The sequence below is a fragment of the Pituophis catenifer genome, unplaced genomic scaffold (assembly GCF_029215685.1).
Source record: "Pituophis catenifer annectens isolate HBS135680 unplaced genomic scaffold, rPitCat1.0.hap2 SCAF_11, whole genome shotgun sequence".
NCBI lineage: Eukaryota > Metazoa > Chordata > Lepidosauria > Squamata > Colubridae > Pituophis > Pituophis catenifer.
The window spans coordinates 9,433,956-9,449,145 of record NW_027256891.1 but is presented as its reverse complement, the minus strand read 5'-3'; the positions used below and the strand labels follow the sequence as shown (position 1 = coordinate 9,449,145).

The window sequence follows — 15,190 nt, the reverse complement described above, 5'->3', positions numbered from 1 at the left end:
AGATACATTTTAGAAGGTTTGATGCCATTTTGGTGGTCACTAAGAAAATGCAGCAGCTGCTGCTGTGTATTTATTGTTTTTATTTACTATAGGAACATAGTAGATGTTTGGCCAAGAGACTTGCAAGGAAGCTTACAAAAGTAATGTTGAAGGCAAAAATCAATTCAGTGACATAATACAATACTAGATAATGTCAGGATCACACAGGTTTTTCAAGGAAGTTGAGAAATCCTGGCCAACTACATGTCAAAACAAGAATGTGAGAAGTAGAATCCTATACAGTAAGACCCTGTCCTATATGTCAATGAAGACTCAATCGTCCAGGCCAAAGTGTCTAAAGGTTGAATCATGGCGATTGGACCAAACTTTGTTAATGTGAGACATTTTGTTGCTCATCCAAGCAATGTCATGAAAGACTCTGCCCTATGTCCTCTTCGTGTATAAATCCAGCTAATCAATTCTGAAGTAGGAATGGCCTGTTGGGATTGGTGAACCAAGGACACCTAGCAGTCATCAATTGTGGGTTTCTCCCTGATCCCATTGCTAATTCCCAATTGCTGTTAATAAGTGAAGGAGAAGGAAATTCCCCATATGTCTCCAGCTTGATGATCCACTGATCCATCTCCAATGTTATGCCAAAAATCTTTGCGAGATTTGATTTGGCATTCCAACCCACAATCTGAGTTTCTCTCTAGAAGTAAGGTTTTCAAGAACAAGCCCAAAATGCAAAACAAACCTTTTTGTCCTGCAGTGCCAGGAGATCCAGGAAATCCTGGAGCTCCACGTTGCCCAGGATTACCTGGAAAACCTGGGTTGCCCCTTGAAGCGCCAGATCCAGGGAAGCCTAAAGGGGGGAAACAAAGAATTATTTAAAATTGCAAAATATATATCTCCACAATGTTAAAACCTTCAGAAGCTGGGAGTCTTACTCAACGATACTCAATGAAATGAGTTCCAAGGACACAAATTTAGAATTAGTGAATGAAAGCACAGAATCAAAATATTAAGTAGTTAGCATTTATTTAAATTTACAGCTTCTATGAGTTACAACATAAAGCAACGTAACAAGGTTTCCAGAGTTTTCCCATCTAGGCACTGACCAAATCTTATCCACCTTAGTTTCAGCCAGATTGGATAAATCAAGCCTCCCTTGAGTCAAGATAAACTCTTGGTGATTATGTGGGTACAAAGTTTTGTGGCAACATCATAGAAATGATATGCCACGTCTTCTTCTGTGGTGTATTTTCAACCGAGCTTCAGAGATTTTCAAGACAAAGGAAATGATGAGATTTGGACAATCTTGCTTGAGAATTTATGTATCCTTCAATTTTGCAGATGTCTTTGTGAGAATTCTGGAGTAGTTTCTGGATGCAAATAAACTGCGAATCCCCCTGCATTAAAATCCCTCTGCACCTTGCAAATGACATGTCTCGGCCCCAAACCTGATAAACAAATGGCTTTGGTTACCTCGTGGTCCTTCTTGTCCAGGGTTACCTGGTGAACCCTTCTGTCCTTTTAGTCCAAGACCTCCTGGATATCCTGGGTCACCTTTTATTCCTTGGACACCTGTTATACCTTCAAAAACCATAAAATGAGCCATTAAATTGCCATCTTCCCCAACCTAGGAAATTCTTTGAGTTTGAAAATTTGTACCCTTGTCTAATTTTTACCCAGGTTTTCACATCTCTAAGATAAATGAACTTGGTATTTCTATGGGATAAAAAACCTCTAAAATCATAAATGGGAATTTACTCTCTTTTTAGCCAGAAATGGCAAGGCTGAACTGACAAATGTCTATTCGTAAGGCATGTCTACAATCACCCAACCATACTGTGGGGGTCCTTTTCTAAGGAACCTCAGGAAGTTAACACTGATCCCTTAAGAAAGTTGGTGTCAGGAACATAGGATCAGGACCATAAGTTAAGTTGCAATTCAAAAGACTTATTGCTGAAGTCTTTTGAGACACAAAAACCTAGGCAACTAAAATTCAGTAAATTGGTATCAGATAAGGTTCAATGGAATTCAAGAATAGAATAGAGTTCTTAATTGGCCAAGTGTGATTGGACACACAAGGAATTTGCCCTCAGTGCATAAGCTCTCATAAACTGTTTGTGGCAATGTTAATGATTCTAAGCTGATGACGTGCTTAACTCCACTCCCAGCTCTGCCTGTTGTTCTCCTACAGGCAGACTTTTAGTTAATGTAAAAGTAATCTAAGGTAAGCCTACTAGTTGCCCTTCCTTGAGTCATTGTAGGGTATTGATTTATTTACCTGGAAGCCCTCGGTCCCCTCGCTGGCCCTTAGCTCCCACGCCACCTGGGATTCCTCGGGATTCTCCTCTGTCACCTGAAAAGGGAAAGACAATCATTTGCTTTTGATCTTAGCAATTCTGACAATTCACCATCGCCCTCCCACATCCAGAGTTTTCTAGGAAAACCTTTTGGGGGTTTTCTCTTCCACATTTTTAAAGGGTTTTTCCCCACACAGAGCATAGTCAATATGAATTTTGAGAAATAGAAAAAAATAATACAGAAGTGAAAATGAACTATATAAAAGGAAGTATAAAAAAAAGGAAAAAGAAAGAATAAAAAAGAAGTGGTTTCCGGTTTACTTAACAGTTGTTATAAATACATTTATATTTTACTCCTCTCTCTAAGATTATATCAAAGGTTTCTTTTTTCCCTAATCTACTCTTTCTTTTTTTTCTTCTCCAATTTTTATTTATAAGTATAAACTAAACAGAACAATGAAACGTACAAAACATACAAACATATAAACATCCATTTCAATACATGTCCAGTTTGTCGCAACTATAATATACATTTCTCTTTGTATTTTGACTCTTCCTTATTTGGTCATTCCCTTTTGTCTATCTAATATTGATCTTTGTTGACCTATGTCTGTTCTTTGTTTCCATCATATTATATTTGGTCATTTTATTTACTTCCTATTGCTTCATCTCTTTCCTATCTTTCAACCAACTATACCACTTTTCCCATACTAAGTAAAAGTCATGTTCTTCCCTATTTTGTAATTCCTTTGTGAGTCTATCTAATTCCGCACATTCCATAATTTTATTGATTACTTTATCTGGTGTTGGTATATCACTACTCTTCCAGTGTTGTGCGTATAGTATTCGTGCTGCTGTTATCATATGTATAATTAAATAGGTTGTTTCTTTTTCATAGTATCCATTCACTATGCCTAATAAGAAGCTTTCTGGTCTTAGTTCTATCTTTTGGTGTGTTATTTCCTCTATTTGTATTTTGATCCTTTGCCAATATTGTTTCGCCATTGGGCAGGTCCACCACATATGGTAATAGCTGCCTTTGTGGTGGTTGCATTTCCAACATGTTGATGGCATGCCGGGGAACATTCTTGCCAATCTGGCTGGTGGCAAGTGCCAGCTATAAAACATTTTATAGAGATTTTCTTTATAGGATACAGACATTGTCATTTTATAATTTATTTTCCATAGTTTTTCCCATTTGTCTAATTGAATACTCTTTCTAATACTCCTAATCTACTCTTTCTAATCATCTTATCTATAAACCATCAGTTAATTCTTTTCCCTTTCTCAGCAAACAGTCTGCAAAGGCCCCTTTGTTGTTGGTTTTTTAAAAGATGTTAGCAAGACCACACCAGTGGTCGGTTTCGCCCGAACCAGGACGAACTGGTAGCGGTGGGAATGAGAGGCTCCGCTCACCCACCCAGATGTCATCACGGACGCTCTGCACATGTGCAGAAGTGTTCTGTGTGCACAGTTCACAGTTCCGAACTGGTAGTGAAGGTAAGTGAAACCCACTACTGAACCACACGAATGACTTACCTTTTGGACCACGCAATCCGGTAATTCCTGGGGAGCCAGGGAAGCCTGGAATTCCTTCAGCACCCTATTGAAGGAAGTGGCATGTCATAATCATAATTAACCCTGAAATCAGCTTTCATGGAAGTGTGATTGGCCTCTTAGTATCCAGAGAGGAAGCTCCTTTCTAGTGACTATTCTTGTGACCAACAGCAATCTGAAACCACTACAGCAACCAAGGGGGATGCTGCAATGGTCATAAGTGTGAAAAACGGCTGTCAAGTCATTTTTTTTTCCAGTGTTGTGGTGTTTGACTGAAATGTACAAGCTTAGAAAACTCACAAGGTGCCACAGAACGTTTTTAATACAGGTAGTCCTCGACTTACGACCACGAATTGAGCCCAAAATTTCTGTGGCTAAGTGAAACATTTGTTAAGTGAATTTTGCCCCATTTTATGAGCTTTCCTGCCACAGCTGTTAAGAGAATCACTGCAGTTGTTAAGTTAGTGACATGGTTGTTAAGTGAATCTGGCCTCCCCATTGACATTGCTTGTCAGAAGGTTGCAAAACGGGATCACATGACTCTGAGACACTAAAACCATCATGAGCCAGTTACAAGCATCTGAATTTTGATCACATGACCATGGAGACGCTGCAACAGTCATATGTGTGAAAAATGGTCATAAATCACATTTGTCAGTTTCTTTGTAATTTTGAACAGTCACTAAATGAACTGTTGCAAGTCGAGGACTACTTGTAGTATATACAACATTTGGAGGGGAAAATACAGTTGGTAGGGATTTTAGAGACTGGGAAAGAAAGACTGCAGGGTCACTGCCCACTCCGGTTTTTGATTTCTTACTTGGAGACACTTCTGGCAATCTACACAGTGCTACACAATCCAATAGCAAGATCAACAGCCACAAGAAATTCTGTCTAGGTTCCTCTCCCATTTGTTGACTGTGTGGTGCAGGAGACCCAGGGAAAAGCAGAGAGGCTGTTTTCCTGGCTCTGTCCTCAGATCTTCTGCCATCATCCCAAAGCAGATCCCCACCTCCTTTAGAAGTTACATGTCTAATCTGCTTCCACCTGATCAAAAAGATATGGACCCAAACTGTTCTGTTCTCTCTCTCAGCAGGCTATCAATGGCAGACCAGCAAGGAGATGAATAGTTGTCTGCCACACCTATTCATCTCCACCCCCTGCCTTTTATTCCCAGAGCTAGGGTGGGGCTTTGCTAGCAGCGGTGGCTCTTCCTTTCCAAGGACCGGCCCATAGATTTCCACTGCTCTCCTCTCCTCTGCCTTCTGTGCATTCTTCTTCCTCCTTTTCCTCATCAGCCATCTCCAGACCTAGGGGCTGTTGACTCTCCATCTGAGGGCTGATAGACAGCCCAAGCCCCACCTCTGTCTCTAACTCTGATAGCTCCATTGCCTCTTCCCCTTTGGAGCTCTCAGGCTGCCTTGATGCTGGCCCTGACTCCCACGTCACCTCACCTGATTCGACTGTTGGAGGGGTTGGCAGCCAACAGGCCATAACAAAAACCCATATGAAGGACCCAAAGGATCTTGAATTTGGTAAGAGTTCACTAAGACTCCAAAAGTCTAAAAGTGGTGGCCACCATTGAACTTGGAAGAACAGTGGAAGTGCTTCCCACTCAACCAGGTGTAAAAAGAAAAAAGAAAAAGGATACTTACACTTCCCCCAGGCATTCCAGGAAACCCTGAGATGCCACCAGATCCCTTTTGTCCCAATAGCCCAGGAGAACCAAACGTTCCTGGAAAACCTGCGTCTCCTGGCAGTCCTTTCTCTCTAGCTGGTGATCCAGCTCTCCCTGGAAGCCCAGGCTGCCCCCGGATACCGGGGGCTCCTTTTTCTCCTACGGAAAGATAAAACAATGATCTAGTGTGTCTAATGCTTCTTCAGAATGAAGACTGGCAGGTTTCACCTTGACCACCATCAGCCTATTTTGAGATAAGTTACATGCTAATAAAGAAGATGATACAATAATTAAGAGTTTTCTGTGTCTAATGCTTCTTCAAAAGTGCAGATTGGTAGGTAGCAACAATAATAGCACTTAGATTTATATACTGCCACATAGCACCTTACAGTGCTCTCTGAGTGTTTAAAATGTCAGCATATGGCCCCCAACTATCTGGATCCTCATTTTATCATCTTCAGAAGGATGGAAAGCTGAGTCAACCTTGAGCCCCACCGGGACCGAGCTCCGGGATGTGGGCAGAGTTAGCCTGCAAAACTGCATTCTAACCACTGCGCCACCGAGATTTCACCTTGCCCTCTATCAGCCTATTCTGAGATAAGTTACATGGTAAAGGAGGAGATCAGGGGTGGGTTCTAAATTTTTTTACTACCGGTTCTGTGGGCGTGGCTTATTCTGTGGGTGTGGTTTGATGGTCATGTGACAAGCAATTCTTTAGGATTTAGCAGAGGTACTGGTCTACCAGGCTTTTAACTGCTTGCAGAGCCATACCGGTCTACCCATTTGTTTTTGGAGCGCACCGGTCTATCCATTTGTTTGTGGAGAGCACTGGTCTACCACCACACTGCCTTTTACCACTGATCAGCTGTAGGGCGGCCCTTTGAAGTGCCGCGGCAAGAGTTTAAACAGTTTTTTGCCGCTCTGCCACCACCGAGAGCATCGGAAACCACTTTCAGGCAGCTTGGCCTCAATTGCCAATCTACCACCACCGAGCGGTTTACAAGGAGCGGATCGGTTCTAGCCGATCAGTTGGGAGGCTTCTTGGCTTCTCAATTTAAAGCTAAGGTGTCTTATTTTTTTTCTCTTCTTTGTCAAGTAAGCCCTCATTTTTTTCTTCTAGCTGATCAGCTGGGACTCGGGAGGCAGCGAATAGATTGAGGGTGGGGCCAGGCAGAGGTGGTATTTACCGGTTCTCCAAAATACTCAAAATTTCTACTACCGGTTCATAAGAACCGGGGAGAACCGGTAGCAACCCACTACTGGAGGAGATGCAAGAAAAATTAGACTTTTCATTCATAATGCAGGCAGTGCCTACACTGGCATTTTGTGAATTTCCACAAATTCACAGAAAAGGCAGGATCAGTGGAGAAATTCTCTCCAGTTTGCCACTGGTTCGTTGCTCGTGCATGCATGGTGCACGCCAAACACACACTCCGTGGGTGCATGCACGTGTATGCCAAATGTACGCAGCGTGTGTGTGCATGCACAGAAAAAGGAGGCTTGGGAAGGTAAGTAGAACAGCAAGGGGGGGTGGACAGCTGTGCTGCAGGCTTTCCTGCTTTCTAGCGAATTTAAATCATGCAGCACAGCTGATCATCGGAAATACCGGTTCGGACAAACTGGTAGCTTTTTTTTTACTACCGATTTGACCAAACTGGTAGTTTTTATCACTACCACTTCAGCCCTGGGCAGGATGGCTCTGTTCTCTTTTGATGGTCCTCCCTGCATCTTCAAAATATTTCACTTCTAGCTCCAAGTTGCCGCTTGTGCTTAATGCTGCCTTTGTGGTGGATCAATGGAAGATGTAACCCAGCATCTTGATTTCCACAGCCGCTGTTTAAAGAATAGAGTCTCCCTCTCTGTCACACGTACAACCATTAGAAGAAAGCAAGTCTCCTACAAATGGAGATTTGGGGATTCCCACCTAACTGTAATTACAACAGTCAGGGCCATGGAGAAGAGCAAATTTCTCTGGTCTAGACTGGTTGGGAGTTGTAATTCCAATGTATCTCAAGGGCAACTGGACAAAGAAAGCCAGCTTGGTCACCTATCATTGTCTAAGTAAAAGGTAAAAGTAAAGGTTATCCTCGCACATATGTGCTAGTTGTTCCTGACTCTAGGGGGCGGTGTGCTCACCTCTGTTTCAAAGTTGAAGAGCCAGTGTTGTCCGAAAATGTCTCCGTGGTCATGTGGCCGGCATGACTAAACGCCAAAGGCGCATGGAACGCTGTTACCTTCCCACCAAAGGTGGTCCCTCTTTTTCTTCTTGCATTTTTTACGTGCTTTTGAACTGCTAGGTTGGCAGAAGCTGGGGCAAGTAATGGGAGCTCACCCCATTACATGGCACTAGGGATTCGAACGCTGAACTGCCGACCCTTCTATTGTCAAGCTCAGCATCTTTTCCACTGAGCCACCGCATCCCTTGAATTGTCTAAGTAGTTCAGAACAAATAGGTATGTTACTGTCTAATGCCAAACACATACCTCTTGGCCCTGGAAATCCTCTGTCCCCCACCAAGCCAGGATCTCCTCGGTTCCCTTTGAATCTGAGGGCCAGATCTGGGGGTCTGAAAATGGGAGGCCCAGGAGGACCACGGACACCTCTGTCTCCTGCGCAAAAGAAGAAAGAGGAACACAGCAAGATGCTTATTCTACCAGTATTGATCCAGAGAGTACCAGACATTCCTGCTTAGAGGTATCTAGATCTGGAGTCCAAATTGCCTTAACTGATAGAGCCCCAAAAGCACTTTGCATATTACAGTATGTAGAACGGAAGAAGACTAATCTCTCTCCCAAGGAACTTACTAACAGGAGTCGAACTACCAAAAGAAGGACAATGGAGAGAGAGGAGTGTAAGCAGGAAAAGCAACTAACTACCGTAGTTGTTTCAGTTGCGTAGCCTTAAGTTGCATTGCAAGTAGACTTTTGCAAGGACACAGGAATCAGTGGTCCTTGGTGGTGTCTGGAGTTTGGTTCAAGCCACTAGAACTGAGTCCCACAACCTTTCCGGCTTTGCAAACTGGTGGGGGGGGGGAAAGAGGGGATAATTCCATGTGAGCGGCAGGCAAGTGTGTGTGTGTGTGTATGTGTGTAGCTCCATTTGTGCAAGCTGTGGGCCCACAGGCATGCCCACGACTTGTGCAAGTGGGGACTCATGCACACGTGCTTGCCTGCCACTTCCATGGTACGGCTCTGAATGGCTCAAGGCCCAGTAGTGGGCTGTGTCCTGGGGGTTGAGGACCCCTGACCTAGCATATAAATTGAGAACAAACCCCACTCCTTACTAGCACTGATGATGTTACCTAGTTGGGTAATGAAACATCTGAAGAAAACAACCAAGCTCAGAAAGCACGAAGGACCACCCCATGTCAACCCTGAGCTGCAAATGTTCTCCTTTATTGGTACATAGAAACCAGGTCGTTGTGACTAAAACTTACAGTTTTTGAGGAGGCTTGTGAAATACAAGAATTGGAAGGCAATTCTAAACATTGGGCAAAAGAAATCAAGTCCTATTGCAGAAGCCAAAAGATCCTGAACTAAAATCCACACATGGTTGGAAAAAATGATAAAAAAACACATAGATTTTAAATCAGAGATTTTTTTTATTGGGGATTGTACCTGAAACATATAATAGAGAATTGAGATATCCGATTGTGAATGTATTAACAGTGGCTAGGATTGTGTTTGCTAAAAATTGGAAAAATGAGAAAATACCAACGCAGGATGACGTTATTAAGAAAATAATGGAATGTGCTGAAATGAGCAAATTGACATTTGAAATTAGAGAACAAGAAAATAAACAATACTATAAGATATCGGACCTATTTTATCAATGGTTAGATAAAAAAATATGGAAAAGAAATATGGTAGAGATCCTCACAATACAAGAATTGTAGAACTATGTGAAATATAACATAAAGATATATTATCATTGGATAGATTCAAGAGAATGAAATGAATGTTATAATAAAAATTAACTCAAATCTTAGAATATTTTGAATAAATGAGGGAAGGAATAGCCATAGTCAAATAAATGATTAATGATAATAATATATAGATATATAATAGGTCGATGATATGAGAATTTAGGTAAACTGTAAATTGTAAGCTATGAATTTGGTGAATGACGCACAAAAGACTTGTAACCAACCGACACACTGTTTGCAATTGAAGATGGTTTTATGTATGTTTGTTTAAAAATAAAAAAAATTCAAAAAAAAAGAAAAAAAGAAATCAAGTCCTAGTTTCATCAGAAGTTTGATACACAAAACTTTTTGGGTTGGGTTGGTCATATGCTGTGCTTCATGCAAAATTTCTGGACTCACCTTTGAGGCCAGGCAAGCCAGAAAATCCAGGGTTTCCATTTCTTCCTGGTGCACCAAACGTTCCTTTCAGGCCATCCACGCCAGGGACCCCAGGTGGCCCCGGCATCCCAGGAAAACCGGCCATGCCCACTGAGCCCTTTTCACCTAGTTTGGAACAACCAAGCATTATTCTATGCAAAGTACACTGAATTTTTGGGGAAAGAAGGAGTAGAAATGCTTTAAAAGGAAAAAAAGCTAGAACAGGTGGTCCCCAACTTACATCCATTTATAGCAACTACAATTAGTCCTCAATTTATGACCACATTGGGCCCCAAAATTTCTGTTGTTAAATGAGACATTTGTTAAGTGATTTTTGCCCCCTTTTATGACCTTTCTTGCCACAGTTGTTAAGGGAATCACTGGCAGTTGTCACGTTAGTAACACAGTTGTTATGTGAATCTGGCTTCCCCATTGACTTTGCTTGTCAGAAGGTCACAAAAGGGGATCACATGACCTTGGAACACTGCAACCCAGGGGTGAAATCCTACCGGTTCGGACCGGTTCGGGTGAACCACTAGGGATTATTGGCATCAGTTTGCCGAACCGGTAGTAATCACCCCTCGTTGGCCTCACTTACGCCCGGCCAGTTGCCGCTCACTTCTTCCGGCCGCTCGATATTCCACAGAATTCAATGTTAAATGCAGCAGAGAGAATCCTAACTTTTCTCCCTCCATTCAGAATGGAGCTGCTGCAGAGTGTCTCTTTAAGGTAGTCCCCAGGAGGGAGGGGGATGGGGGAAGAGCAGCTGGAATGGAGCAATTTTTGTGAAAGGCAGGAAAAGGCTCCCATAGAGAGGGTCTTCTCAGAGTGCCGTCGGTCAAACAATGTCGACTGGCGGCCCCCAGGGGGAGAGCCTTCTCTGTGGGGGCACCTACCATCTGGAATGAGCTCCCCCCGGAGATACGGAGGATCCCGGATGTGCGCACTTTCTGCCGTGCCCTCAAAACATTCTTATTCCAGCAGGCTGGTCTGGCCTAACCTCCCTTTTTAATTGTTTTTAATTGGTTTTATAATTGGGGTGTTTTAAATCTGGCCAAAGTATTTAATGTATTTTAAATGGTTTTTAACATTTGTATTATGTATATTTTACTTTCTTGACTGTTCACCGCCCTGAGTACTTCGGGAGTAGGGCGGTATATAAATTTAATTATAAATAAATAAAAAATGGGGAAGGGGATTTTCAGCAGGAAAATCCCCTTCCCCATGTCATCCATTCCTCAATTCATCCCAGACTGAGGGAAGGATGGTAGGCAGGAATATTCCCCTCCCCATTTTCCTGCCATTTGCGACAAGGAGTGGCTGGGAAGGGAGGAGCCGGTGACGAGCCCCTCGATATGAGTGATGTCGAGTTGGCCATGCCCACCCAGTCACATGATCTCCCCCCAACAAGCCACGCCCACAGAACTGGTAGGGGAAAATTTTTAATTTCATCACTGCTGCAACTATCATAACTGTGAGTCAGTTGCCAAGCGTCCAAATTTTGCTCACCTGAGCATGGGGATGCTGCAACGGTCGTAAGTGTGAAAAACAGCCATAAGTCATTTTTTTCAATGTGATTGTAACTTTGAACGGTCACTAAATTAAGTGTTGTAAATCAAGGATTACCTGTATTCAAAATTACAATCGCACTGAAAAAGCGACTTATGACCCTTTTTCACACTTACGACCTTTGCAGCATTCCCATGGTCACATGATCAAAATTCAGACGCTTGGACTCATATTTATGACGGTTGCAGCGTCCCAGGGTCATGGGTTCATTTTCTGACAAGGAAAATCAATGGAAAAGCTAGATTCACCTAACAACCTTCTTACTAATTTTAACAACTGCAGTCATTCCCCACTGTGGCAAGAAAGATCATAAAATGGAGCAAAACTCACTTAACTAATATCTCAGTTAGTAACATAAATTTGGGGCTCAGTTGTGGTCGTAAGTTGAAGACTACTTGCAATCATCTTCTGAGCCCAGTCTTCCAGCTCACAGGTTCCTTCAGAGCAAACCTGGAAGTTCCAACACAGATCAAAGGCAGATCAAATCTCATGAAAGCCCAGAACAGTTACCTTTTGAGCCTGGAAAACCTGGAGTTCCTTCTGGGCCCCAGAGACCTGGAGGTCCAGGCAATCCTTGTTCTCCCGGCCGTCCTGGCAGGCCATCAAGACCTGGGATCCCTTTCATGCCAGCGGGACCTGGTGAACCAGCATCTCCTCTTGGTCCTTTTGTTCCAGGAAGTCCTGAATGGTTCAAAACCCAAACCATCACCACGACGTTCTTCCAAAGATGACATCCCTGCGCCATCTTTCAAGAGGTTAACACTAAAGCATTTTATTTGTATACAGCTAACTGAACTGCGGCCAAAAATAAATAAATAAATCATGCAGCCTTTCTAAAGCACACAAGGTTAGAAATGTAAAAAAAAAAGTATTAGTTGCCTAATGATTAAAAGCTCTAGGAAAGCTACTGCCTGTACCAACGGACAACTACCAACAGTGAAACCCCTTATGGTTGGGATAATTTAGGCCTTATCAGTTACCGTTTGGGAAATGCGTGACTCAGGAAGGCTACCAATGGGGACCAGAAACCTCTTGACGTGTCACATTCCACTTGCTATTGTCATTCTAAATCACACCAAAGAGTTTTTCCCAGTCTTTGCTTTTTCTCTATTCTATACTCTAGAGCAGAGGTCTTCAAACTTGGCAGCTTTAAGACGTGTGGACTTCAAGTCCCAGAATTCTCCAGCCAGAATTCTGGGAGTTGAAGTCCACACGTCTTAAAGCTGCCAAGTTTGAAGACCTCTGCTCTAGACAGTGGGCTGGGCTGGATTCCAGTAGAGAAAACCTATTAATGTTAAAGGGAAATAGTCACTTGTACATGGATGAAATCACAAATTGTGCTTGGCTCGGAGGAAGTCACAGTAATTGCAGCAGTAAACTGGCTGTATCTGATCTTGACAAAGCTAAGTAATTGGATTGGTTAGTGCTTGGATAGGACACCAATGGATAGAGCTGTAGTCTGGACTGCAAAACTGTACCATCTTCCAGGAGAAAGCTTTGGCAATTCACACCGATGCTGTTGCCAGTAAAATTATTATCAGTATATCCATCCAGTCACCAGAAGTCAAGCTCAATTTGACTTAGCCTTTACTTTTTTAAAATTAAATTTAAAAGCTGAAGCATGACTGAGGCAGAATCTAAACAATGATCTACAAAACTGTGCTGACAACGCTAGAAATAACTTTTCTGATAAAACCAGCCCAACAGGGTGGACTTTAGCTTCTGAATTACGTTAAATTCGGCCATTACCGGAAAATCCCGTATGACAAAAGAACATGTATATGTGGGGTAAACGTCATGGAGGACACGGCGCATATAATATTCAAATGTAGGCTGTATGAGGAAGTAAGAAAACAATATCTGTCCCCAATTATAAATAAATTTCCCCACTGGAATATAAGGCATAAATTAGCATTTCTAATGAAGTTGAAGGCTGACTCTCCTCCCATGGTAAGGGCTATCACTCGCTATCTTAAAAGGATGACAGCAATACGAGCCAGTTATATCGAAAAGAATTTCATTGATTGTAAGAAAGATGAGCTGAGTTAGAGAGGAGCTATCTTATTTGGGTTATCTAGTCTTGGCAATTTAGCTATTGAAATCTGATATTGTAAAATTTTAATGTCATATATCATATATTTTTAGATTGTTATTTCTGTAACTGTTTTGCCTTTTTCCCTTTTTCTTTTCTGTTTTGTTTGAAAAGGCCTTCGGGCTATTCAATAAACAAATACAAATACAAAAATACTAGCTTCTGAATTCATCAGGTTGAGTCTTAAAGGTCCAGATGATTTTTTTTGTTTAGACAGGCAGCTAGAAGACTAAAAAAAAACCCGAAAAAGCTTTGTGCAATATTGACTAAAGCATCACTTAAAACAGCTTTCCCCAAACTTTCTGGCTTTGTGGACTGGGGGAGGTGGAAGGAGGAGAGAGGATGGTTCCATGCGTGCAGTTGCCCACAACTTCCATGGCCTGGTTTCGAACAAGCTGTGGCCCAGTAGTGGGCTGTGGCCCAGGGGTTGGGACCCCGACTTAAAAGCCACAGGTTCTTTTTCAGGAAAAATATAAAATTTCTGCAGATGGAAAAAAAACAACGAACTAAAATTCAGTGGAAGTCCATGTTGGCTGCTTGATTCTTTGCAATTGAGTTGGCATTGACTCTTAGTGTCCAGACAGATGGACCTTCCCCAGATTCAGTGGCCACACAGATAGACCTTCTCCAGGATGAGAAATGCATGTGCAGCAGCGCCTCCCTACATACAAATCCTTTTCCGAAAAGATGAAGGCCACAATTCTTTGCAGGATTGAAATAAGGGGTATCACAGTCAGCGCACATTTTGTAGCAAAATAGGCTAGGCAGCTGTTAGTCCGAGAGTTTTTACGCTACAAAGCATTTGCTCTCACCTTGGCAGCCTATGTGGAGAACCCCCAAAACCAAAACAGTGTGACATCAGAAATGGAGAGATGATGGCAAATGGAACAGAAACATGGTGAGGAAAAACAGACAAAAACATGTGAACCAGGAAGGAAGCACAAGGCCGAGAATGAAGTTAATGACTTGGAAAGTAACCGAGCTCTTTCGCTACGGAGATACTCAGTCATCCAGGTCATGATTGTCCCAAAGGTGATTTTTCAGAAGGCAACTGTACTTTCTTTATTTTTGCTTGAAGACATTTCACTTTTCATCCAAGAAGCTTCTTCAGAATTGAAGAAGCTTGGCTGAGAAGCAAAACGTCTTGAAGGAAAAATAAAGAAACCCCAGTTGCCTTTTGAAAAAGCACTTTTGGGACAACTGAGCTCTTTCTCAACACAGCTTAGATCAAACGTATGGATGGGGTTGGGTGGATGGAGACAGCAGACAGGAACGTGAAAACTGGGCTGCAGCTGCTGGTGGTAGAAACATTTGAGTAAGGGAAAGATTGTCCCAAAGATGCTTTTTTCAAGAGGCAACTGGACTTTCTTGTTTTTCTTTGAAGACGTTTCGCTTCTCATCCAAGAAGCTTCTTCAGCTCTGACTGGATGGTGGGAAATGAAAGGATTTATACTCCTTGTAGACAGCTGGTCATTTGCATTCTTTTAGAGAGTCCTTGAGGCCTCCATCCAGCCAGAGCTGGATGAGAAGCGAAACGTCTTCAAAGAAAAACCAGAAAGTCCAGCTGCCTCTTGAAAAAAGCATCTTTGGGACAACCATGACCTGAATGACTGAGAATCTCTATAGAGGTTAAAGGAAATATAGTTTTCCTCCAGAATTTC

The 15,190-nt window shown here is 42.4% G+C and overlaps 1 protein-coding gene across 1 annotated transcript in view; it reads right to left on the bottom strand.

The window, feature by feature from the left end:
* COL4A6 (collagen type IV alpha 6 chain) overlaps positions 1–15,190 on the bottom strand; it is a 192,847-nt gene that overhangs the window by 12,593 nt on the left and 165,064 nt on the right. Inside the window, exons 30-39 of the mRNA XM_070952120.1 lie at positions 14,342–14,350; positions 13,187–13,270; positions 11,948–12,182; positions 9,851–9,994; positions 8,010–8,135; positions 5,504–5,685; positions 3,831–3,894; positions 2,273–2,347; positions 1,468–1,575; positions 737–844 (exon numbers count right to left, since the gene is read on the bottom strand). Coding sequence (XP_070808221.1) covers positions 737–844; positions 1,468–1,575; positions 2,273–2,347; positions 3,831–3,894; positions 5,504–5,685; positions 8,010–8,135; positions 9,851–9,994; positions 11,948–12,182; positions 13,187–13,270; positions 14,342–14,350 — 1,135 coding nt within the window. The remainder of the gene's footprint in view (positions 1–736; positions 845–1,467; positions 1,576–2,272; positions 2,348–3,830; positions 3,895–5,503; positions 5,686–8,009; positions 8,136–9,850; positions 9,995–11,947; positions 12,183–13,186; positions 13,271–14,341; positions 14,351–15,190) is intronic.